Source organism: Megascapheus bottae, chromosome 12, assembly GCF_031878675.1.
Source record: "Megascapheus bottae isolate mThoBot1 chromosome 12, mThoBot2.hap1, whole genome shotgun sequence".
In the NCBI taxonomy this organism is placed as follows: domain Eukaryota; kingdom Metazoa; phylum Chordata; class Mammalia; order Rodentia; family Geomyidae; genus Megascapheus; species Megascapheus bottae.
Window position 1 is genome coordinate 29,254,224 of NC_143520.1, and position 26,696 is coordinate 29,280,919.

The following is a 26,696-nucleotide window of genomic DNA, read 5'->3' on the forward strand; positions in this document are numbered from 1 at the left end:
GCTGAGTCCAGGCCCAACGTTCCCCATCTACACATGCAGTCACAGTTTTTCTAAACAGAGCTTTCTGACCATCTGTTGTCTGCCATCCCAGGAACCTCTCTTCTCTTAGTTTTCAAGGATAAGCTTCAGATCCTGTTTCCTTTTCCCCTTTCCTAAGAAAGTCATACTTTCAGTCTGCTGTTGGGTTATGTGGGTTATAGGCAGAGAGATATGGAGACTTCCATCTTGAAGAAAAAGTAGACCCACCTAGATGTAAATGAGCATGCACACTTCCTTAAAACCCTATTTGGTGGGGGTCAGATAGTAAGTACAAGAAGATGAGCCGATAATCAGGCTCTTCCTGTTCAGTTGCTGAGACCTGAAGCCACCTCCCACTTCTGCCCGTGCAGTAATTGCTGCTGATGAACAGGTAATGCACTCCTGGCTGTTAGCGGCACAGGACAGCCCCACACACCAAAGGAAAGCTCAGGTGAGCTCACCACACCACACCTCACCTGTTCCTGATGGTGATTAAGCCAGGCCTGGCTTAGGTTCCCACCAGGCCCAGATGCCTCAGCTGGGACCCCAGGCCTAGACTGGGGTCCCAGGACAATTCCCATTTAAAAGATCACATGCACGCAGCTCAAGGAGGAAATTTTGCCTCCAAATAAACCCAGGAGTGTCCCAAAGAGAAATCACCCCCAGACAGCAGGCACTTACTCTATTTATTTCTGGTGGTGAGAGGAGTTTGAAGAGCTGCCTCCTCCCCCTCGGATGGCATGGACAGCTGTTGGAGAGGATGCTGGGTAGTGTCCAGGGCGGATGGGCTTAGCTGTAATCAAAAGTCGAGCAAACAATGTTCAGATAGAAGTGGAGCAGCAACCCAGATACCTACCATTCTCAGGTGAGAACCACAATACTTAGCAACATCACCCTTTCTGAAAGCAGGAGGCTTGCCCTCCTTCCAGTGCAGTTAGTGATTTACAGTACGTATGTGTCCAGGGGTCAGAGAGAATTTAATCACCAGTCAGCTTATTTCTAAATAAGAAAAAACATGTTTAAGCTGGATACAGGTGGCTCATGCCTGTAATTCTAGCTACTCAAGAGGTTGAGATTTAAGGAACACAGTTTGAAACCAATAGAGCAGAAAAAAAATCCATGAGACTCTTATCTCCACTTAACTAGCAAAAAAGTACTAAGAGAAGGTATGTCTCAAGTGGTCAAGTGCCAATCTTGAGGAGAAAAAGTCAAGAGAGAGTGTGAGGCACCAAGTTCAAGCACTAGTATTGACACTGACATGCATTCACACACACACACACACACACACACACACACACACACACAGCACATAAAGAATTTGAAGCAAAGGACTTTGGATTTTAATCTGCAGTTAATCTATAGGTGACCCATGGTTTTCACAGAGATCTACATAATCTCCAAAACCAGATGCACCATTCTACTTGTGCTGAGTTTTCTGGAACGAGAGTCTAATTTCCCAACTCTCAAAAGTGAGAAATCTAATAGGTTCAATGAATCACTAATCTAAGGGATTTTTAAATGAAACATTAAATCGCTGGCTCACAAGATATCACAAGACAGCAGTATCTGATGGGAAGTAATACTACATGTATTCAATTAAAAAAAAAAACTCTAAAAGAACATCCCTAAATCCCTTTTCATTCTGATGGTTTTAACCTGGCCCCTCTGACTCAGTAGATACACTGTCTCTAAATGGGCAAAATGCCCAAATCTGTCCATGAAGGTCCTCTAGGGGCTGGAACTCCAGGGCTCCCTGCCAGCCTGCTGCCACACCTACTCACTGCTGCCAGCCTGGCCCATCCCAGGCTATTCCAGACCTGTGCTTGCAAGCCGCTTTCCCTGGAGGCCCTGGCTCTATACAGTCTCCCATATAGCTTTGCTGGGTGCAAAACACAAGGGACTTTTCAGGCTTTTCTGAGAATAAGTATGCCAATATCCCAAGAGTATGAGTCTGATTCTGGCCAAAGACCCTTGCCTCCAAACCCATCTGGCTTCTCTGGCTCAGTTTCAGCTCTGAAGCACCCAGGGCAAGGGAATGTCTCAGGGTGGGGCAGCAGGTGCGTCCTATGGATGAGCAGGAGGGGCTGTGACTGCCAAGTTCTGCAGGCTCCATCACAAGCTTTCAGATCAGCAGGATCTTAGCAGAGGGGTCCTGTAGGCCCCACCTCATGATGTCACTGAGGGTATGCATACCAATCTGGGCTGAGTGTGCCCTCCTGGCCATGTTCTTGGCTCGCACAGCCTCCTTGATGCGGTCCACCTCCTGCTGGTAGCGTTTGCGATCACGCATGGCATTCTCCTTGGCCTCCTTCAGTGCGCTCTCCAGGGCCTTGACGCGCTCCGCAGTGGCACGAAGTCGCTTCTCCAGCTTGGGCAGCTCACAGCGCAGGTCAGCATTGTCTCGGACCAGCTGTCAAAGAGTGGCAAAGGGGACCAGTCACCACTGGCTGGCGGGCAGCCACATGAGAGTGAGCAACAGCTGAGTAAGTGAAACTGGAAATCATCATGTTCAGTAATTTTATTTGATTGATTCTAATGTTCTTTTTCACATTCAGAATATAAACAATAAAAGGTGACTATATAAAATTAGAATACCAGATATTACCACAGTCAGGATTAGAATTTAGCTCTCTGTTGTCCTAGGATACTTCATTACACTACTTTCCATTTCTGTAACCAAAGAATAAAAGAAGTAAGAAGTTACAGGGCCAGGAGCGTGGCCTACTGGTAGAGTGCTTGTCTGGCATACATGACCCCGAGTTTGATTGCTGAGTACCAAATACACAGAAAAAGCTGGACGTGGTGCTGTGGCTCAAGTGGTAGTGTGTTAACCTTGAGGAAAGCCAAAGGACGGTGCTCAGCCCTGAATCCAAGGCCCAGGACTGGCAAGGAAAAAAAAAAGAAAGAAAAAGGTAAGAAGAAAAAAGAAAACACAAAAAAACTGTGAGGCAGGAAACTGTGAGGCAGGACTTACTTCCTGTGTGGTTGGTTCATGGAGAAGTGTGACTTACTACTGTAGGGCATTCACATGAGAAAACGGAGAAGTTTAAAGTCAGTTCAAAAGTATGCATGCATGTTCTAGAACTTTCTGTGGTCCTCCTTCACAGTTTACATTGGCAATGGGTTGGAATCCTACTCAGTAACAGATACAAAAGCAAACAGAGGATAGAAGAGGGAATTGTTTATTTCTTCTTATCTAGCTACAATTAAGCAACAGGCAGACCCTGGGCAGAGTGTGGGCTGGAGTACCAGCCCTATTATTTCCTGCCACCTGACTTGGGATAAGTCATTTGAACACCACACATTTTGGGTTTCACATCTATAAAACAAAGATATTACTGAATGCCACCACTGTCAGGATCCAGGCAGATCAAGAAAATTCTTGAGAACCAGGGAGTTATGAAACCCAGCTCCTACTGAGTCTGGCTTTATTAACCCCCCACCCCCAGCAGCTTCCTGGCAGAAAGTAGGGTTTAAATCAATATTTCTTGAGCCCATGACTAAAATAATGGATCTCAGAAGCCAAATTTCAAGTTGCGTGAAAGTGTCTGCCTTTATAATTCTCACCATGCACTGCAATGACTTCAACCATGTTGCTCTGTCATCCTGCCTCTGGGAAAAATGGCCATTCAGCAGCAGGTTGGGGAAAAAAAGCATGTCGAAGAGAAATGACATCCCTTTGGGTCAGATGTCCAAACAGTCAGACCATTTCTATCCCATCCCAAAGAGTACAGACATGACAGCATTCAGAAAAGATAAGACAAATGACCTGCCTAAGTGTTCCGTGTGTGTGTGCGTGTGTGTGTGTGCGTGTGTGTGTGTGTGTGGTTATCACTCTGCCATAATGATCAAATGCCAGGGCGTGGTGATGATCAGAGAGGGTACTAAGCTGTCTGCTTCCTCCCTTAGTTGTTAAAAAAAATCAGAAAATGAGAAGGGGGACTGACGCATCTTAGTGAATATACTTGGCATTTCTTGCAGGTCTTGGGGTCACAAAGGCCTCAGGGACATCATAGAAAAAAGGCCAACTGGAGTCCAAGGTTGGTGTGAAGGTAAAATGTAAAGATAGGGTTCTGAATGTCTCATTTCCTCATACTTAGAGAACTCCGACTCAATTCTTTATAGCTGGCTGCTATCAGAGAAACTTTTCTGTAAATGTTCTATAAATCACTATTACAAGATCTTGCCCTGTCCCTTTTGCTGTGTTTCCAAAGCTGGTCTCACATTCCTGGGTTCAAGTAATCCTTGTAACTAGCTGGGACCACAGGGGAATGCCACCATGCCCAACAAGGAGCAAGTAGGATTTTTAAGCTCCCTTCCAGCATTCATGGTCTCAAACTGTGTCTAGCTCTTTTACTATCAACTTCAGAGCCTTCACTCCATGCTGTGGTCCCACCTTGGTGAGGCTGCTTTCCAGGAAGGAAATGGCACCAACAGAAGCCAACAGAGCTCTCCTACCTGTTTGTGCACCTTGGTGAGCTGCTCCAGGTTATTCTCCAGGAAGGAAATCTTCTGCTTCTGGGCAGCACTGCCCCCTCCATCATCACTGTCCAGCTCTACACTCTGTAGAAACATGGAGCATCAATGTGGGCAGCCATCACACCCCCCCAGCCCCAGCCCATATGTGCATGCCTAGTGGTAGAGTGCTTGCCTAGCATGCACAAAGACCCAGGTTTAATTCCTCGGCACCACATATATAGCAAAAAAGAAGCCGGAAGTGGTGCTGTGGCTCAAGCAGTATAACTGTAGCCCAAGAGGGCTGGGAGTTTGGCCTAGTGGTAGAGTGTGTGCCTAGCATGCACAAAGACCCCGGTTCGATACCTCGGTACCACATACACAGAAAAAAGCCAGAAGTGGTGCTGAAGCTCAAGTGGTAGGGCTCTAGCCTTGATAAAGTCCAAGGACAGTGCTCAGACACTGAGCTGAAGCCCAGTACTGGCAAAAATAAAAAAAAATAAATAAAAAGAAAGCCCAAGAACAGCTCTAAGATTGGCAAAAAAAAAAACCAACCAAACAAACAAAAAAACCACAAATCCCACCAAAGGGCAAACTAGGACCAAAATAAAGTTCTTAAAGTTTAGAATGAACAAATGTCCCTAGTTTGCATTGAAACCAAGAAAACATTCAAAGCTGTTCTGTGTGTGTGTGTGTGTTTTGTTTTAAGTTGCAGATGATTCTTCATTAGTGAAAGGTACCTCTACTCTGTAGGTAGGTAAATAGAATTTCTTAAAGAAAAAAAAGTGTGCAAAACTTACTAAGAACTAGCGTGAAAATAAACCCAAGACTCATGATAACAAGTCATGATGGTCACAGACAAGGGTCAACACTGCCACCAGTTAGTGTTAATGGCCTTTTTTGTCCCTTCTCCCAACTCCTCAATGGCTCAGTGAGTCAGTCTCATATCCAGGTGCTGGGAAAAAAATCCCTGAAGTTTATCAGATCTTGAAATTGGCAAAAACATTCGCTTTTGTCAAATAAGGTGGTGCAGATACTGCAGAAAATACATGTGTGAACAGATCCTGGATCCAAAAATTGCAAAACATGTTTGCTTGAAATGATTATAGAAGAGATCTTTGCCCCCTTCTGAAGGGTAATGATTTTATGATCATTTCTTCAGTGTCGAACTGAAGGTTCTCAAACCTAAGCTTTAAAACTAGAATCTGCAATAGGAACACCAAAGATTATTTGGTTAAAACTCAGATTGTTGCTGGATGCCAGTGGCTCACTCCTGTAATCCTGACCTACACAAGAGGATATAATCTGAGGATTGAAGCTGGAAGCCAGCTCAGGCAGGATAGTCTGTGACTCTTTCCCCACCCCTCCCCATATATTTTTATTGTAAACTCTTATCTCCAATTTTCCACTGAAAAGCCACAGGTGGCTCAAGTGGTAGAATGCTAGCCTTGAGCAAATAAGCTCAGGGGCAGCACACAGGACCTAAGCTGAAGTCCTAGGACTAAAGCATGCACACACTTGCATATGCACACATACATATGTGTGAACACATACAAAGAATCACAATGGCCCAAATCACTCCTAAAATATTTTCTATTAATGAAGTCAGGGAACTCTGATCTCTTAACTCTCCCTCTAGCCTCCTTTTCCCTTAAGCTGTGTCCTTCTAGTTCTTGTCATAAACTCTCATCAGGTATCCTTCCTCCAGTCTCTCCATCACCTTGCAGGGTCTCACTCTCCTACCTGGTCCAGGTCCCATAATCCTGTGCATTTGTTGATTGTGGTCATTATCTACAACCTTGACCATCTTACCATTCAACTCTTGAAATCTCCCATTAAGCTCCACTTTCTCTCTTAATTTGCATTCCTGGGATTGTAAACTCATTGGACCATGCTAATGTTGTCAGGCACCAAGTCAAATTCATGCTTTGTGTCTCAGCTTGACATACATAGTACTGTCAGTGACCTACTTGCTCATTCCCAGCAAATGCCCACCAGAGCTACCGGTACCTCCCTATCCACTCCCTTCCCTCCTTCACTAAGGACCAAGTCTCCAGATTAACTGAAGCTTATTTCCCCAGACATGCAGCTCCTTGCAAATACTTGACTTTCAAAAGAACTTCTAGGAAAAATGAACCTTTTCTCCTTGGCAAGTAGTTTATCTGTCATCCCAGACTGTATCCATGACCTCCTCTTTTTAGTTTTCCTCTTTTCCACTGAGCTTTCAAACATTCACATGCATGCAAGCATACATACATAAACACATTCAAATATACGTTCACCTTTATATACATATGCATACTTTTCTTAACACCTTCCTTTAACTCTGTCATATCTTTCCTATAGCCTACTGTTCCTTGTTCATTACTTTCAAATGGCTGCCTTCACCTCTTATACCTCAGCAAGCTGCCGCAGGGAATACCAATGTGGAATCTCTCCAAGGTTATTATATTACATAAAGACCAAAGAAGTTCAGAGACAGAGAAACCCACAGACCTGGATTCCAAACCTACCTCTGGTTCTTTCCAGCCCTTAAATCCAGAAAGTCATCTAACATCTGAACCCCTCTCCATATCTGTTATGAAGAATCCTGACTGGAGCTGGGCATCAATGGCTCACACTTGTAATCCTAGCTACTCAGGATTGAAGTTCAAAGTGAGCCAGAGCAGAAAAGACTTTGAGATCTTTTCCAGTTAAGCAGCAAAATGCTGAATTGGAGGTGTGGCTCAAGTGGTGGAATGCTAGTTGTGAGTACATAAGCCAAGTGAGCATGTGAGGCCTCAAGTTCAAGCCATGATACCATCACAAAAGGAGAAAAAAAAAAAGAGAAAGAAAGAAAGAAGAGGAGGAGGAGGAGGAAGGAGGAGGAGGAAATAAAAAGAGGAAGGAAGGAAGGAAGGAAGGAAGGAAGGAAGGAAGGAAGGAAGGAAGGAAGGAAGGAAGGGGAATGAGGGAGGAAAAGAGAATGAGAAGAAGGAAAGAAGGAAATGAAAAACAGAGGAAGGGATGGAAGGAGGGAGGGAAGGATAAAGGGAGGAAGGAAATAGATAGTGACCCATTTTACCAGCTCTGCCCAGTCTCCTGAAAGACAAACCCCAGGCCTTGGCCATCTGACTTCAAGCTGCAAGAGCAACACTGCCTGAGGACAAGACCACTCTGTGCCAAGCACATGGTTTTCAGCCAGAAGGAGCCAGAGAAATGCACACTTAATGCAAAGGAAGGCCAGAGAAAGCTTTATAGTTTCCTTTTACCAAGAAGGGAGACGTTCAGATGAGAAAATGTTCCCAAGCAATTCTGCCTCCAGCACATTCTTTTAATAACATTCTCTGGTATGAAGTAATTAATTTTTAAGTGCAGCCAGCCCCAGTTTAAGCAGGTAATATTTCAACTGAAAACGATTCTCTTAGCCATTTCTTCTGTTCTTCTCAGATCCACTCAGACACAATAAAACTCACCTTCTTCACTCGGGTGGTCAGATCTTGGACGAAGAGCTTGCGGAGGTTATGCAGAGTCTGCAGCTCTCTAGACTGGAAAAGAAAATTGGGTTTTCTTTAATACCACTTCAGTGAGAAGACATTGAACTTGGGACACATTTGCCCCGATTTTTCCAACTTGCTTTTGGAGCCCACTACTTTCTCTATTGGTGCTGCCTATGACTCGCCCACATCATACCCTGCTACCCTCAGTGCAAGGGCTGGCAACTCTCAAAATTAGCTCTGAGCTAAGTGACTTTGTTCCACTCTGTTTATATCACTCCTGGGCCTTGAATTCAGGGTAGGTACTATTCCTTAAAATATTCACTCAATGCTGGCACTCCACCACTTGAGCCACAGCTCCTTCTGGCTTGTTGGTAGTTAATTGGAAATAAACAGTTTCATAGGGGCTAGAAGTATGGCCTAGAGGTAGAGTGCTTGCCTACCATGCACAAAGACCCAGATTCGATTCCTCAGTACCGCATACACAGAAAAAGCCAGAAGTGGGGCTATGCTCAAGTGGTAGAACTCTAACCTTGAGAAAGCCCAAGGACAGTGCTCAGGCTCCAAGTTCAAGCCCCAGGAATGGCAAAAAATAAATAAATAAACAAAAATTCTTTTCTAGGAACTTTCCTAAGTTCATTGATCAAAACTATCATAGTATTTTCTACCTTCAACTTACTAGGAGAATATATTTTAAAATAGTTTGATAAAGATGATTATATACAGGAAAGCATAGATTCCATGGATGCATAGACCAACTTTTACATGGACAATGCTATGTGCACACAGAATATCAGCCACTCTTGATGGAACCAGTTTGTTCAAATTGTCTCACAAAAATTTCCTAGTAAGATATGTTGCTGCTGAGTGGTTTCCTCCTTTCCTTTCCTTTCCTTTCCTTTCCTTTCCTTTCCTTTCCTTTCCTTTCCTTTCCTTTCCTTTCCTTTCCTTTCCTTTCCCTTTCTTTCCTTTCCCTTTCTTCCTTCCTCCCTCCCTCCCTCCCTCCCTCCCTCCCTCCCTCCCTCCCTCCCTCTCTCTCTCTCTCTCTCTCTCTCTCTCTCTCTCTCTCTCTCTCTCTCTCTCTCTCTCTCTCTCTCTCTCTCTTTCTTTCTTGTGTCAGCCCTGGGACTTGAATTCAAGACTTGAGTGCTATTCCTGAATTTCATTGGCTCAATGCAAATGCTCTACCATGTGAGCCACAGCTCCACCTCTGGCTTTTTTTGAGTCATTTATTGGTAAAGAGTCTCATGGACTTTTCTTCCAAGGCCGCCTTGAACCATGATGATCAGATGAGATGTCAGCTTCCTGAGTAGCTGGGATTATAGACATGAGCCACTGGCACTCAGCTCCTTGTTTCCTTCTTACTTATCATGTTAACATTATATATGATACCAACAAGTTAAAATTAAAAGCCATTTCTCCCACTAACTGCATCCCCTGCTCATCTAGATCCCCATGCTTGCTTTAAATCACTGCGTTTATCATATCTGTAAAGAAGACAGATTTTCCATCCAGAGGATGGCTGGTGAGTAACCTAACCTTGCTGGGTTTCAGTCATCTTGTTTTAACACCTGGATTAAGAACATGTCTGCCTTGCCATCATTGTCCAGACTAAGTGAGATGATTCTTAGAAAACTCTTGGGATAGTTTCTGACACATTGTAAAGTACTCAATAAACATTAATATGAATTTACTGATGTACCATTACTTCATTAGGTCTATATTGTTTCCTTTTAGTGCTGTAACTCTCACTGCAATAAACTTCTTGGAGAAACATTTTGTGTATCCTCCTGCCTTCACTTCAAATTGTTTTCTGCAAATAAACTTTATGAATCAGATAGGCCAAAGCCTGAACCAAACCTGGTGGTCTTTGCTAACAAGACCAGAAGATCAAAAGTTTTCCTTACATATAAGACCGATGTTAGTTCCTTCCAAATTTCTTTCCTAAAGGGGAATGGGATGAATTCACTGGCAGGGGTTGCAATCTGTCTACATTAACTTGCCCTACCACAGAATGGTGGGGGATGCAGTTCCCACAGTCTCACCTTAAAAAGGAAGAAATAGGCACAAAGCTTTGGAAACTCTAAGAGACTTGGACTATGGAATCTCTGTTAATTTAAGGCCTTATTACGAAGTCCAATTCTGTGGTGAAATAAGAAGCACCTGAAGTCAATTGCATCCTCGAATGAGGTAAATCGCTTTCTGTAGGAAGCCAAGCAAGTCTGTTATTATGAATAATGAACACGAGGTATGTGTCCTTGGCTGAGCCATTTCCCAGCACAGGGGCAAGCATGTGAGGGGGGTCCTAATGCTCATAATTATGCAGACACACTGTCCCCGGCCCCCACTGTTGGGAGAGCGTTCCCCTGCTCTTAATGCCTACAACTGCTCTGAGTATCCCACCACCGCCGCTGCGGAGATTTCATTACTGATTGAACTGTAATTACACTCACTATTTTCACAGGAAAAGCACTGCCACACCATGGAAATGAGAAGATGTGGTACCTGGTCCAGGGACAGGTGCCAGGTAATAGAGACCCAAGCTTGGCACCTTTCTCTCGTGTGTAGGTGTTCTCCGCAATAAATAGTTTGGGAGGGGCAGTTAAAGACACAGAAGGCAGTTTATACACACCGCTTCACTTCCTGTGGTAATGGTTTTCCTTTATGCTATTCCTCAGGATTATTTCTCCACCCTAGCTCACTTCTTTCAGTTCTCTTCCTGCCACAGGCTGCTGACCCCTGTGCCAAAGCTCAAGGCTCATCTTCCATCACCATTAGAGATTACCATTAGGTGGCCATTAGAGGGTACCATTAGGTGGCCAGCACAGCTGAAGGCAGGGTCCAGCCCACCACTCCCTATGGCACCGTGTCCTACATAAGCAAGGTGACTACCAAGAGCTCAGGGACACATAGATGGCTAGTTGGTATTTCCAGTCTGCAGTTGGTTCCTTAAACTCTAATCCCTGGGTGGCAGGCCCTATCCCTACCTTCTCACCACCCACCAGGCAAAGCAAGCTGTATGCCAGGAGACCTCAAGAAGAGGCAACCAAAGGCATTGTCTGTAGCTCAGGAGGAGTCAAAGCCTGAGGGAGAACCCCTGAGTCTAAAACAGCACATACTAGACCGGGTACTGGTGGCTTATGCCTACAGTCCTTGGCGACTCAGGAGGCTCAGATCTGAGGATTGTGGGTTGAAGCCATTCCAGGGCAGGAAAGTCCATGAGATCTTATCTCCAATTAATTGTAAAAAAAACAAACAAACAAACAAACAAACAAAAAAACTCAGGGAAAATGCCAGCCTCTGAGTTCAAGCCCCAGGAGAAGCATGAAAAAAAAAGCAAAAAAGAAAATCAACCCCCCTTGCACATACTGGAGGATTCCAATTCTGAATTGTGTAGCTTCTGTGGGTATGCATGCATGTGTGTGTGTGTGTGTGTGGTGTGGCACATGTGGATGTTGAGTGAAAGAGAGGATGAGAGCCACATGTCAGTGGACCTGTCCTGTGTGTGAGTGTGTGAGATGGACACATGTGTAACAAGTTAGTGCCTGGGAGGGCAGAACATCATATGGACAGACAGGAGGCTAGTGACGAAAATGAATCCAAGACATCCAAGCATCAAAAAATGGGAAAAGATCTGGTGAGGATGAGAGTGGAAGCAGCATGTGAATATTTTAAGCATGTGGATGAGCCTGGGTGTGAGCACAGGTAAGAATGAGTGTGAGCCTGACCTGTGTGTCAATGTGATCACATGCAGATGTGTCAGGGAAATATTCTGAGTTAGCACTGCAAGTGATATGCAAGTGAGTATAGAAACGGGTTAAGGGTATGAGCACGAAGTACATCATGAGTGCCTTGTGTAAACCAGCAAGTGTGTGAACAAGGAGGTATGGTTATGAGCATGCAATGTAAAGTGTGAGTACCTGTAGGAGTGCATTGTGTGTGAACCTCTGAACACCCATGTGCAGATGACAGTGCATGGCTGAGCATGGGTGGGAGTCTGAACGTGGGGCTGTGGAGACACACATGGGGCATGCCATGAGGCAGGATGGAGCTGTGGGTGTGAGGGAGACAGAGGGGAGGTAGAGAGAGTGAGAGATGTGGGTGAGTGGTGAGGGAGTGCATGAGGATTGCGGGGGTGCAAGATGAAAACATCCAGAAATATCACTCAGCCCTGGCTGCTGGGAATACAGTAAAAATTTAATGTTCAATATTTTACTGAATTTCTATAATTATCTACGATCATGGGTATCACTTTTCTGGTAAAACAGATGCCGATGAGGTACTTTTATGACTTTGTTTCCGGTTCTCCCTAGCTGCCTTCTCCCACAGCCTTCCCTCTTGAGGGTCCACCTTCCTATCACCCTTATGTCTGACCTCTGATCTCAGGGATGTGTCCTCCTTCCTCTACCTGGCTCTGTAGAGTATAGAATACTAACTAGCCTAGAAGCCACCATAGAGTCTCGAGCAGCCATGCCCACAGCTTGGGGTCCCGGGTTAGTGGGGACCTACAAATGTAAGCATGCTGTTCATAGAAGAATGGCATTCATTAAAGGACTACTGGGTGGCATGACTGGTGCTCACATTGAAGGACTGTGGACCCTCCGAGCCAGGCAGCCATACAGAAAGCAGCTGAAACAAAAGCTGGCAGAGAGGGTGGGCCAAGCAAGCCAATGGAGATTTCAAACACTTGTCTCCAGCAAGCTTCTGGAGACAAGCTGAGGTCTGCCACTCCTCTCTCTGTCTAAACCCTCCATGTGTCAAGTCCGTGTGGGTTTGTATCCATTTCGTGCCTACCTTCTACCTCTCCTTCATTCAGCTAGAACCACAAACAACCTCTCTGCTGGGCTCCAGTATCCCAGGCATTAGCCTACCTCAGGGCCCTGTTACAAACCATTGCCTCTGCTTAGAATGCTCGCCTCCAGATACTCCCATGGCCTCCTTCTTTGTGTACGGCAAATCCCTGCTCAAGTATCACCTCCTCAGGGGCCTTTCCTAACTACCATGTTGGAATGTTCTATAACCATCTAATAGTAGACCCTCCATCTATAGGGGAAACATGCCCAGACCCCTACTAGGTACCTAAAACCACAGATACTAGCAAATCTTATATACATTTTCCCCTATACATACATATCTCAGATAAAGTCTATTTTATAAACTAGGCAACAGTAGGAGACTGACAACAACAATTAAAATATTCTGTAGTAAAAGTTATACCAGTATGGTTTCTCCCTCCCTCCCTCCCTCCCTCCCTTCTCATTCTCTCTCTTCTCTCTCTCTCTCTCTCTAGTTCTTATTTTTTATTATTGTTTTATTGTTGGACTGTGTAGACTTGTGAGAGGACAATCATAGATAAGGGGACATGAGTTCCCTCCTTGTTGTTTAATGTGTCTCTTCCAGCTACAGGTAAGTTTCACAAAGGCAGTGATTTTATCCATGTTGTTTAATTGACCAGATGTAAGCATATTCTTCTAAGAATGTCAGCTTTTAGTAGGTGCTCAGAAAGTAACTGTCAAGGGGCTGAGAATGTGGCTTAGAGGTAGAGTGCTTGTCTAGCATTCATGAAGCCTTGGGGTCGATTCCTCAGCACCACATAAACAGAAAAAGCGGGAGGTGGTACTATGGCTCAAGTGGTAGAGTGCTAGCCTTGAGCACAGAGAGACTCAGAGACAGTGGCCAGGCCTGAATTTAAGCCTCGGGACTGACATACACATGAAAAAGTGGTTTGTAGAATGTATCTGTCAAGAGTTGGATGAAAATAAATTGAAGTACAGAGGATTGATTACTGATTGATTCTGTTAAGAGTAATTCTAGGAATCCTATTTTCCAAAATTTTTTTTTGATCTAAAAATGATACCTAAGGAAAGGACACAGGAGGGCTAGACAAGGTGTTCTAAGCCTGTCATTTCAGCCATTCAGGAAGCAGAGGTAGAAAGGTGGGCAAAGTTAGCTAGAGACCCTATCTCAAAAAAATGGTAGAGCACTTATCTAGCAAGCACAAGGCCAGGAGGTAGACACATGGTGATAACATGGGTAGAATAAACAATTCAACAAATGAAATGGGAAATGTCTTGACTCACCACTGTCTCCTCTAGCCCCTTGAGATCTTCTCTTGCTTGCTCCCTTTTATCATTGAGCAATCTGAAAAAGGAACAGTAAGATATGGTAAACCACCATCAGGGAATCAGAACAAAGCAGACACTATTTGCACTTATAGATAAATCAACAGATCAAACTCACAAGCACACAAATAGCCATAGTCTGCTTTGAAAGAAACCCAATCTACCCAGAATATCCAGGAATCAACAAAAGCAGGGTTTTCAAAGACTTCCCAGTGGTAAAAAGGAATCAGGAAATAGTTCAAGTGCACTCACAAGAGCTTTTCCAGTTTCATTTCTCTCTCTTGGTCCTCTATTTTCAGCTTGTTATAATCAGAACTCAGCTTCTCCTGTTCCAGTTGCAGCTTCTGATTCAAACTGAAATTGAGAGAAAAAAGCAATATATTCCAAAGCAGCCTGAAATTCTGAGTCATCCACCTAAAACCGTGGTTCTCTTCCAGCCCCATTAGTTCAGTGCAATAAAAGCAGCAATTCTGGAGGATTCTGAAGGATCAGAGAACAACCTCACAGCTTCTTCCCTGCCAGGGAGAAAACTAATTTCTGGGAAGTATCTAAGATGCATGAAGCAAAGGCTTTGAGGATGTATTTATAGTTTGCTTTTGTACAAGAGCTTCAGGGGAAAATAATGACATTAGAAAAGGGCTGATGTTTTAAAACCAAGTCAGTCCCCCTTTGAGAAATTCTGCTTTCTCAGCAGAGTTGGGTGGGATCTCACTCAGGTAACCTTATTTAGACATCCCTTCCTTTGTAGTTAAGATGCTCAGAAGCCATGTCCCCAGTCCAAAGGCCTGGCTGATAAAGGGACAGTTCCCACTTCCTGGAGGCTTTGTTACAAACAGGAACACACCATCTGGGGCATTTGGTTAACATTTATAAGAGTACTTAAAAGTCTTCTCATAGCCATGCCTAAATGATGATAGGGATCAATGTCTGTGTTATATGAATGAAAGCCTGGCATTTATTGGAAAGGTGCAAACCCAAGGATGCAACCCCACCACCAACTGTCACATAAACCCTCCTTTCTCTCCTTCCTTCCATCCCTCTTCAACATCTGAATATTCTGAGGGTGGCTGAGTAGAATAATGACCAGAGGAGAAGCACAAAGTGAGTGACAGCGCAGGGGAGGGTGCAGAAGAAGGGAAGGGGGGCTGGTAAATGCTTTTCTTCAGGATAGAGCCAGGAGCTCAGCCTGCCACACCACTCTCCTCTTAAAATGCAAATGTACTGTAGGAGCAGCCACTTACTTTGAGAAGAGATTCGGATCAGTAGTCCAGAGAATTAAGCTCTTAACTCTAGTCTAATTCCTCTTTAGCAATGTGACCCTAAGTAAATAACCTTGCTTCCCATATATAAATCTGCTTCTTCATCCCAAATAGAAGTCACAGGGGTAGGAACCTTGTTCTGGTGGGAGAGGGGAGACGGTTTGAGGGTAATAGATGGAAACTACATCCCAATCAAATTATTTTCTCTGTAACAGACACTGGTCTGTTTGCTCCTATGCCACCCCACCCCCAGAGTTAAAAATAGTATTCTGTTCAGTGTCAAGGGGATCTACTATGTGAAAACACTAAAAATCCTGAGAGGACCAGAAAGGTAGCTTTCAGCTGGTGACTTGTGCTATCAGAGAGAGAAGGACAAGAAGGAGTCAGGGCTCCCCAATAGCTCTGAGTTACACTACCAAGGCACCAGCCCTGGCACCTGTGCCATAGGGTGCCAGCATCTTCACAAGCAGAGAAATATGGCAGTGTGGACCCCTGACATATGACCAGGTCACTGCAGTTGCACCATGAGCAGGAAAATGCTGGGCTGGGGAGAAAGTCCCAAGTGGCAACTATCTTCTCTGGAGTGTTTATTAACCTATTGGAACTCCTGATACCGTCGGGTCTGATGGGCCAACATAGGAAATTATTTTCTTATACTTTCATAAAGATTGTCTCCTCAACCCCCGGGGGACCATGTATGCCCCGCTGAGCTACCTATCAGTGGTGTGGGATTTTGCCCCAAGGGGTAGGGGGGTGTCGTGGAGGGGCATCAGGGCTTGGCTGCAACCTGCAGCACTAGAGCTCTGGGCGAGTGGGCTCCAGATGGGAGAACAGAATTCTGAAGCAGCATGCCCAGCCCGTGGCTCACCAGGGTGTAAAGCAGAGCCTTTGGGATGAGAAGACAAGGGTCCTTGGCTAAAAGTCATACTCTCCCAGACTGGCCCAAGAGGCCTGAGCCATGTCCACCCCCACTTCCACAAGCCCCTAGCCAACTCACTCCCGAATCTCATCAATGATTTTCTGCTTCTCTTCAATTTCATCTCGAAGTCTGGACAGCTGCTTCTGGTGAGCTTCCCGGTGGCTCTCCATCTGTTGCTCTAGTGCCTTCTGCAAGCATGGCCAAGAGAAATGTGTCATCCACTTGTTGGCACTCAGCCCACTCAGTGACAAGGCCTGGATCCAAGCCTACCTCCCTCAGATGTCAGATCCCAAAATTGAGGGTGTCTCTGGCTCTCATGCCCCAACACCCAGGCCTGTGTTACTGGAACAACAAAGCCTGAGAATCTGCTCTAAAATCAAATTGGTTCCTAGCAACAAATCAGTCTATTGATTTGTGACCTTCTACCAGTCACACAAGCCTGGTCATTCAGAAGTGACAGGCCTCGTACTACCCAAGTGACCTCATATAGCTGTATAACCTGTGTGACATCACTTTCTCATCTTGTCATTTGAGATATCCTCTCAGTTTCCTGCCCACTGAAGATGCAGGATGACCTTTCTAAGCACTCTGAAATGAGAGGACCCAAGCATTCTGATGGCTAGAACAAAGTCATGCATGGATCAAACTTTAGCTGTGGGGTTTTTGCCAAAGGAGGATCATGATTTAACAAAAAATGAATTCAAAATCTGTCTTTGTTTCATTGTTGTCAGTCCTGGCGCCTAGGCACTCTGAGCTCTTTTGCTCAAGGTAGTACTCTACTATTTTCAGTGCCACTTCCAGTTTTTCTGGTCATTAATTAGTGATAAGAGTCTCATGGACTTTCTTTCCCAGGCTGGCTTTGAACGTGATCCTTAGATCTCAGTCTTCTGGATAGCTAGGATTACAGGGAGACACCAGGGCCTGGTTCCTTGTCTTTACATAGCTCATGTTATTCCCCCACAGGTCTTATTTCCAAGTCATTTTTTCCTGTACTTTCTTTCCTTTTCCATTAAAATGTAAGCAACAAATATCTGTGCATTTAAAATGGAAAATCAAATCTGCACTATTTTCAAAGAGTGAAAGAAAAGATTTTCTTCCAATTCCAGGAAAAGCGAACATTTCCACCCAAGTTAAACCTCTCCTGCGGATGCAGCTATATGAAATCCCTGGCTCAGGCAGTGATCAGAGGTGTTACTCTTCCTCTTCATCAAGACTGGGAAAGGTGCCATTATCTGTGACATGCTGCACAGTCCCCTCTCCACTTTATGTCTATGCCAAGCTATACTTTGAGATCTGCTCTGAATGCCTAGTGGTATTCTCTCCTATCTTTCTCCCTCTGCACTGCCAGGCACAGATCTGTAGAAGGAAGATTTTATTTTAAGGCAGATTTAAATGCATTGAAAGTGTGCTGGGCTTGGAGGCAGGAGTGATTAATACACACCTTCATTTCCTCGGCGTCCTGCAGCCGTGTAAGATGTTCCTTTTCCTTATCCTGGAAGCTGACTTCATGCATTTTTTCTGTTTTGAATTATAAATGATGATTGATGATTTACTGGTAGGACTTGCCCCCTTTCCCCATCCCCCCAAAAAATTTCAAAGAAAAAATGGCAACAGGGAGAGATATCAGCTAATATCATCAATGACAACCACAGCATGAAGGGGCTCCCAAAACCCAGAGCCAATACCAGTGTCCCTTGTGGCATCCTTAGGTTATCTGAACCAAAACCTTGGGAAAGACATGAGTGCAGAGGACTAAGGCTAAGTAGAGACAGCCCACTAGCCCCAAGTCCTGTATCTAGGCTCTAATCAACTGATGCCATAGGAACATATCCCCACCTGAGGTCATAGCCTAAGTATGCCTTGTATATCAGAAGGCATTCGCTGAATGCAAGGTGCTATTTTGACTCATGCCACTGGGAGAGTTCTAGAAAGTGCTCATTTATTTCCCACAGGTAAACTGTATTTTATAACAATCTGGAGCAAGAAAACTATCTAAAGATGGGAACAAGGGAAGTACCAGGTCTACCAGGAGGTCTGCATGAACCAGGGTTGGCTGGCACCTGGCAGCTCTGTCTCAGGAATGCTCACTGAGCGAGTGGTACAGGCAGCAAGTGGGAGTAGGGAGAAAGCAGGTTCAAACCAGGGACATTTAATATATGATTTCTCTCGCGCCAGTTCCACTTTCTTTTGGGTCTGTTTTATTTCTATTCAGTGTCCTTACTGCAGGTGGCATTCCTACAGGAGCTACATACAGAAAGGAAAAACTATTTTCTGGGGCCTGATTTTGGTGGCACGCTCTATTCTTTCCCACATAATAAAAATGGTACCAAGTTACAGCACGGAAAATATACTCTTTTTGAATTTGCCTTTGCCTTCGAAACAAAATGTATTTTCTGAGCAAATAACTGTAAAATCACAAAGGAAATGAAAAAAAAGATAATGCCATTTTTTATTTTAAATAATAAATTTTAAGACTGGAAGGAACTACTTAATTTTAATAGGTTAACCATGATAAGTATGGAATTCTGCATTGCTATTTGTCACCTAACATTGCACCATGAGCCTTACTGCAAGCTTTCACTCCTTTCATCTCCTCTATTAAAAAAAACCTTTCATTAAAGTGTATTTAACTTTTAAAATGGTTTACTTTTCTGTTTTCTGTGGTTGTGGATGCATGCGTGCATGCATATGCACGGGTGCACACTTGGCTTATTTACTTTTTTCTTTTTTTTTCCAGTCCTGTGGCTCAAACTCAGGGCTTGGGTACTGACCTTGGACACGTTTTGGTCAAGACTAATGCTCACCACCTGAGCCACAGTGCCACTGCTGGCTTTTACTGTGTATGTGGTACCAAGGACTGGAATCCAGGGCTTCATGCATGCTAGGCAAGCACTCTACCACTAAGCTATGCTCCTGGCCATTTCTACTTAAGCCTGGCATTCTATTCCCTGAGCTTTTGACTCATACTTCCTGTTCTGGCATGTTGCTGGTTAATTAGAGACAAGAGTCCAAAAACTTTTCTGCCCAGGCTGAGTTCAAACCAGGATCTACAGATTTCAGCCTCATGAATCACTATTATTACAGGCATGAGTCACCAGCACCAGGCCATTTGCTTTATCTTTTATCTAAAAGATTTGAGAATCAAATGGTGCGAAAAGTGGCATAGTTACTCAGATTACTTTCCAAAAAGGGTAAAAGTGTGCGTATGCCAGTATTGGGGCTTGACCTTAGCACCTGGATGCTGTCCCTTAGCTTTTTCACTCAAAGCTGGCAGTCAATCACTTTACCAGAGCTCTACTTCCAGCTGCTCTTTTTTTTTGGGGGGGGGGCGGGGCGTTAATTGGATACAAGAGTCTCACAGACTTCTTTCCCCAGGTTGGCTTCAAACTGTGATCCTCAGATTTCAGCCTTCTTAGTATAGAAGATTACAGGTATGAGCAACTAGCACCTAGTAGCAAATAATTTCCACTGCAACTTGCAATATGTGTTTAATCTCACATTGCACTTTCTTTTCATTGTGTTGTTTCTGTCAGTCATGGGACTTGAACTCAGGGCCTGGGCACCATCCCTGAGCTTTCTGCTCAAGACTATCACTCTACCACTTCACGCCACAAAGCCACTTGTATTTTTCTGGTGGCTACTTGGAGATGGGGTCCATGATCGTTTCTGTCCAGGAGGCTTTGAACAGTGATCCTCAGATCCTAAGTAGCTCGGATTATATTGGTGAGCCACCAGTGCCTGACCACAATGCACTTTCTTAATTACAATGCACTTTCTTAAACTGTTCTAGTTTCTACATTTCTGGCTATCACTCTTTAATTTATTCACATTTATGAAGTGTTTCCTATATTTCAGGCATTACCTGCCAAAAGGAAAAGTTTGTTTTAAGCAAGTAAACCAGGGTAGATGATCAAACATTATTCTAAAAGTAATAGAACTGCAGGAAAAGGGGAGACACATGACTTCTGGCACAAGATTGACTTGAATTTTTAAAACCATCACTAGGGATGCAGTAGGGTGGCTGAGAGTCAAGCCCCTTGGCAGACAGATATGGCTCCAATCCTAATTTCCCTGTATAGAGACTAAGACAACAAGGAGCAAAACCAAAGAGCCCTGGGTAGCTGATGGGGCTGGAGGGAAGGATTCTGGCCTGAGGAGCAAGGTGGACCAAGAGAAAATGGAAATAGAGGTAGATTCACTCTGGAGAGAGCTATTAAAGTTTTCTCCATTGTTTTCTCATATTTGTTTCAATTATGCTATTGTTCTCAGTAGACCTAGAAATGTTTTAATTGAATAAAAACTAAACATTAGGACTCCAGCCAACTTGAGACTGCCTGACTTAGACAAAGCACTTGACACCTGCAAAGTAGTCAATATTTACCTTGGGCTCGGAGCTTGGCCAGCTCTTCACTGAGTGAGTCCTGGGACTCTTCCAGCTGCCTCCTCTTCTGTTCCATGTTCTGCATATAGTCTGTCAGAGATTTGATCTTGGCCTCATGCTTTGAACAAGAAAACAGATCAGGAGGAAGAGTGAATACCTAGCAAGTGGTCACTTACAATTGCCTGGGGTAGTCCAATGGAAAAACCCAACAAATCACACCTTTTCCCTAGTACCAATACCAATGGTACATATTCTGCCCTTTGCCTGAGATTAGAATTGAGGGGCAAGGTGGTCCTGTCTTTCTTCCACATACTTCTCTCATTCATTCTCCACAGCTTCAGCTAATGGCCATGTCCCTCCCTTACCATCCACTGAGTGTGGAGATCAATATCCATGCTGGTTTCCTTCCTTGCAAAGGGCTGGGTTAGGAGCCCACTGGTAGAGCATCTGCCAATCACATGCAAAGCCCTGAGTTCAGTCCCCGACATCACAACATCACATGCCAGTGACACAAAGTTAGGGAATGTCCAAGATTGAGAGTTCCTGTGAATATGTACCTCTAGATTCCTTCTTCAAACATGACACCTTTACCTTTTCCTGTCCCTCAAACACACCAGCTCCTGTTCTCAGGGATCTTGCATTTTAACTTTTCATCTCTCTGGGGTTTGCTCTATGCTTGTTAGCACATGCATGTGTGTGCATGTGTGCATGCATGCACGTGTTTACATTCACACACACACACACACACACACACACCACCACCACCACAAAATTTCCTGACTACCTAGATCTCATTAACTGCATTTTATTGTAGGGGTAATGTATAGAGGGGTTACAGTTACATTTGTCAGGTAATGGGTACATTACTTCTCAAACCTTGATACCCCTTCTCATGTTTTAGCTTCCCTTTCCCTCCCCTGACCCCATCCCAATCATCTTGTTTTCCCCCTTCCCTTCCCTATTTCACCTAAACAAACAAACAGATATATAATATACCAGGTAACAAAGTCAGATACAATAACCCCATGAGATTAACCATAAGGGGAAAAAAGGAGAGTTTCATCTATTTTTAACTTATTACTGAATGAAGATATACAGAGTAGAGGTTTAATAAATACTAATGGATTAAACCATGACTGGGTAACTGGGAGCTCCTTGGCTCAGCAGTGGTAGATAGATGGAAATAATTGGTGAAATGTGAAATAATTAGTGAATCTTTGGTTTTGTATAAATTTTAACAGACTACAAAGTAGCAGAATAACCTGTACTTGTGTGTGAGGGAGAAAAAACTTTCTAACTTCCTAAAAGCATCCTAATATTTTCAATTCAGATCTCATATGCAGAAGTTGTTGTCAGTTTAGGCAAAGGATCTCACCCTTGGGCCTCACTTAGGGCCTCCAATGACCACATCAGTCCATTTCAAGAGCACATTTAGAGCACTGAAGACTGAGAAACATTCTGGTCCAATGGCTCAGGGACTGTGCTGAGGGATACATGCCTCTTCTCACCCAATTATAGAGTTCCCTTGCACCAGTTCACAAAGGTGCAGAAAGGACTTAGGCATAGAGCTGGCGTGTCCAGTTAAGAGAGGGATGATGCTAGGCTGTAGGCCACAGGGCTTCTGCTCCTGTCCTGACCTCAGTCCCCAACATTTTGGGGCAGGACTGCTTAAGGCTCATGAGGTAATCTAAAAACCAGATTTGAAGTACATTGCAACTATACAAGGTTAGCAGCTTTACTGCCACAACCCAACACTGAATAGTCCTTTTGATACATTTTTGCTTACTGTATTAGATATAAAATGGAACCTGTTATATCCATTTATTCATTCATTTATTTATTTTTTGCCAGGCCTGGGGCTTGAACTCAGGGCTTGGGCACTGCCCTTACACCATTTTTGCTCAAGGTTGGAGCCCTGCCACTTGAGCCACAGTATCACTTCTGGCTTTTACTGAGTATGTGGTACCAAGGAGTTGAATCCAGGCCTTCGCTAGGCGAGCACTCTACCACTAGGCTATACCCCTGGGCACCTGGAACCATTTTAGACAATCAGATTGGAGATGTTTCCATCAATACAATTCTTGTGTTTAAAGGTATGCCAGAATAAAGTTTGTGTCTATCTCTCGTATTGCTTGACAACCCACATCCATGCTGGAATCTGTTTCCACAAGGGACTCCAGCTGTTTTTCAAGTCTGGCACAGGCAGTGAGCAGCACTCACCTAGACCACTACAAAAAACCTCAGACCCACACAGCAAGCTCAAGTATCAACAGCCACCCAAGAAATGGGGTTCCCGTCTACTGAAACTACCTTAGTGAAATAGAATTGGTATTCCCTTGGGAAGAAGAATAGCTAGCCTTGCTGACATATGAAACCTTCCCTTGGGCTCAAAAGTCCCATGAGGAGAGGGACTTGGGCTCACCCCAATTTTGGTCTGAGCCCCAGATCTATCATCATTCACTGTTTGTATCTAGACAAACATTGAATCTCAGTTTCAGTTTCCTAATCTGGCAAAGAGGAACAAAAATAAAACCTGTCTGCCAGGCTATGTTTAGGATCAAGTGAGAAAATGCATGTAAAGTGTTTAACACCGCGTATGGTACATAGTAAACACTCAATAAAATGTTCCCTGCTGGTACTATTAGTAATGGTAGAAGCAGCAGCAGTTTCTATTTTACCATCTTAAATTGTATTTGTGGTAGAGATTGTATATGAAGGCATATTAGCTTAGATGATAAAAGTTTTGGAGATTGCACCCAGTCTGGGAAATACATTATATCCCTCCATCTATCCATCCATAGGTGAATAGAGATATAGATATATTTTTTCTTTAAAAAAGAGAGGGACTTAGAAAAATTTCTAATATTCATATGTCATAATATAACCTAAAGAATAAATCTGGGAAAGCCAGGCATGGAAGCACAACTCTAAAATGCCAGGAATGAGAAGGCTGAGGCAAGGTTATAAGTTCTAGGCTGGCCTAGGCTACACAGTATGATCTTGTCTCAAAATAAACAACAATGGCAAAAGATCAACCCTAGACTATGCCTGAGTTTTGTTCAGTGCCTCAGGAGGTCAAAACGCATGAACTACCACTATCCCTGCACTACCAGTAAGGGCACAGAGGAAGCAGAGCTTCAGAGAGCACAGTGTGAATGAGGAGGGAAAGGTGGCCCACCTGGGAGATGAGCAGCTGGCAAGCTGCCAGCTCCCGCTCACTGGCATTCATCTTCCTGTTGGAATCCATCTGGGCGCTCTCGAGCTGCTTGCTGCGGTTCACCAGGGACTTGACCTCTGACTTCATCTTGCTGATGTACAGACGGGCCATGGTGAACTCCTCCTCAATGACTCCATTCACATCTGCCAACTGAGCACACGAGGAGACGCACATGTCTGTCACCTATGATTTCTGGAGCTTCACTGATCCTCTGAAACCTGACAGTGGAGCCTCAAGATATTCTAGATTTCCAGTTAAGAATCTCATCATAGCACCAGCTAAAGAGAGACCCTATGAAAAGTACAATGGATTCAACCCCACGTTATCTGAAATCTTAGGTGAAACTTCCAATTATAAACCTCTACCCAATTTAATCATCATTTAACCAGGCTTCTCATGGCAATTGATTTTTTTTTTTACTTTTGAGAAAACACAGGATGTGGGGAGAAAATATAGTGAAGATCGTTTAAGGAGACAATTCCAAACACATTCAATACCTTAAACCCTGTACCTCTATAATAACAAAGCCAAATGTTCCTGTGGGCAGCTCTACATCTCCTGAAAAACTTAAAATTTCAAATATATTCTCCAGTCTGCCAACTCAGGTAGAAAAGTAGTCTAATGGTTTTGAGTGTTTCTATATGCAGTGAGTAAAAGAAGAAATACTCTCAAATGTAATGCACACGAATACATCCTTCCTTTCAAACCCCCACCCCCCATGTGAAGCTTCTTCCTTGCCTTTGTATGCCTTTCCAAGCATCATTTAAGACCTGAAATTGACCTTTTAAAGAAGATCCTAACAGTCAGAATTCCTACATGATATATATTTGGCTTTACAATTTAGAATTTCAAAAAGTGATGTCAAATATTTGGCATAGAAACCATATGCTGAGATGCAAATATGATCTAAATAAGGCAATGGACAAAATAAGCAAGAAGTCATACTTCATTTAACCGCCAGAGGGCAGCCTAGCACCTCAGGAGAAAACAAGGATCCTACTTAGAATCCAGCCACAAACACCTGTTTTTCCAAAGATTCAAGACAATGACTCTATGGCTTTCAATGTTCCACAGTATAGTTATACTGCCCAACTGAGTCATTACTGCTGTCATTAATTCACATAGCTTTTTTAAAATAGACATTCAAGAGCTGGGAAAAATGAAATCAAGTATCATTCCTGAAAACTGGTAGCAAGTTTTAAAGTACACTTGACAGTGCTAAGTACCTTAACATAATTTACATAGCATCAATCCTCTCATGAGAATTCAACAGTATTTATTAATAATGACTACAACAATCAAAACAAAGCAGAGCCTAAGTTCACAGCTAGAAAATCTACAAATGTCACATAACTCTACCCTTAGGGATGTGTGCTAAGCTAGTTGTATTTCTGACTGCCAAAACTACCTACCAACACGAGCCATCTTTAGATTCTTTTTATAAAATCAACAACATGGAGACACTGGTTGAGAGAAGTCAGTTACGTTCAGTTTTGTTCATCCAACAGGCCCAGAATGAGACAAGGGGGGAAAAAACCTTCCTAAGTCTAAGTCTGTCCCATATTTCCATAGGAAGATAAAGAACGGCTCACCAAGACAGTGAAGTCTATAATCCCAGTACTAGGAAGCTGAAGCAGAGGATTTCATGTTCAAGGCCAGAGTGAAGAAAAGAAGGGAGAATGAAGAGAGGAGAGAGGAAAAAGGAAAGGAGAAAAGAGGAAAAAAAAGAGTAAAGAATACCATGTCTTCCATGTGGAATTCACATCTCTGAGTGAGAAAACACTACTGAACAAATAGCACAGACACATGGCAGAAGTCCCTCCTCCTTCACCATCTCTGTGATCAGACGCAAATTAAGTTGTGAAAGAGTAAATCCGTATGTGTGGACCTGTTTGTCTGTCTGGGCTTCCTGCAAAACAAGAGCTAAACATTTCTTCCCCCAAACTTCCCAGCAACATTTGCCCTGGGACATGTAAAAGACGTTAAGCCTGCGCTTCATGGGAAAATATCAGTATCCCAAATCAAAAAAAAAAAATGTTTTCTTACTGTGACAATTCTCACCATTGCAACTCATATATGTTGTCGTTTTGTGTTCAACAGTTTCCAGAGATTCCAGGACACTGTTATTTCAAAAAGAATGGCCATTCTAAAAGTCTTAAAAATCAGAATAAGATGAAAAGAAGGGTCAAAATAAAAGTAGACAGTTAAGTCAATGCATTTCACATGCTCTGACTCAACTGCATTTTTAATTTATTATTATTTTGAATTGAAACATAATAATTGTAGATGTCATCTCAACCCTGTTGGGATTGTGTTCAGACTCTTGGGTGCCTTTATTTTAAGGCATACTCAGGGATTCCAGTATGAAATGAAAGGAGTTGGTACCTTAATAAAGTTAATGCCGGGCTCGTCTATCTTGTTGTCTGCTGAGTTGCTTTGTTCTGATTATTAAACAAAACACTGTCTGGACTCTGGAAAGGTTCCAAGACTAGGTTGAGCTCAGGAAGTAGGGTTTGTCTGGTTTCCTAGCTGATCAAGTATATTATATTCTAAAACTATGGACCATGAGAGACACACAAGAACTGAATAGAATTTTAGAAACAGAACTTTAAGAGCACTAAAACAGACCTTATCCATCCTGCCATTATCCATTTTATCCATTTAAAAATAACTACCATATCCACAGATAGTCATGCCATTAAGAAAAGTACCTGTAGCTATAATGATAAACCTAACAAGTTACACAATTTCCAACCTGACAACTGAGATTATCTGGATTCATTTTTTTCACTTTACAAATTAGGAACATGCAGTCCATAGACACATAGGTATTCTGTAAGCTCTTATGC

The 26,696-nt window shown here is 43.5% G+C and overlaps 1 protein-coding gene across 2 annotated transcripts in view; it reads right to left on the reverse strand.

Annotated features, from left to right (window-relative positions):
- Window positions 1–26,696, reverse strand: part of Kif5c (kinesin family member 5C) — a 170,860-nt gene that overhangs the window by 14,901 nt on the left and 129,263 nt on the right. For both annotated transcript variants that reach the window (XR_016537260.1, XM_090342854.1), the window contains exons 16-25: window positions 23,809–23,997; window positions 20,631–20,748; window positions 17,691–17,767; window positions 16,328–16,437; window positions 14,324–14,425; window positions 14,030–14,090; window positions 7,929–8,000; window positions 4,477–4,581; window positions 2,212–2,428; window positions 700–811 (exon numbers count right to left, since the gene is read on the reverse strand). Coding sequence is in view for 1 of the 2 variants with exons in the window: in XM_090342854.1 (XP_090198980.1) it covers window positions 705–811; window positions 2,212–2,428; window positions 4,477–4,581; window positions 7,929–8,000; window positions 14,030–14,090; window positions 14,324–14,425; window positions 16,328–16,437; window positions 17,691–17,767; window positions 20,631–20,748; window positions 23,809–23,997 (1,158 nt within the window). In the remaining variant the exon portion in view is untranslated. The remainder of the gene's footprint in view (window positions 1–699; window positions 812–2,211; window positions 2,429–4,476; window positions 4,582–7,928; window positions 8,001–14,029; window positions 14,091–14,323; window positions 14,426–16,327; window positions 16,438–17,690; window positions 17,768–20,630; window positions 20,749–23,808; window positions 23,998–26,696) is intronic.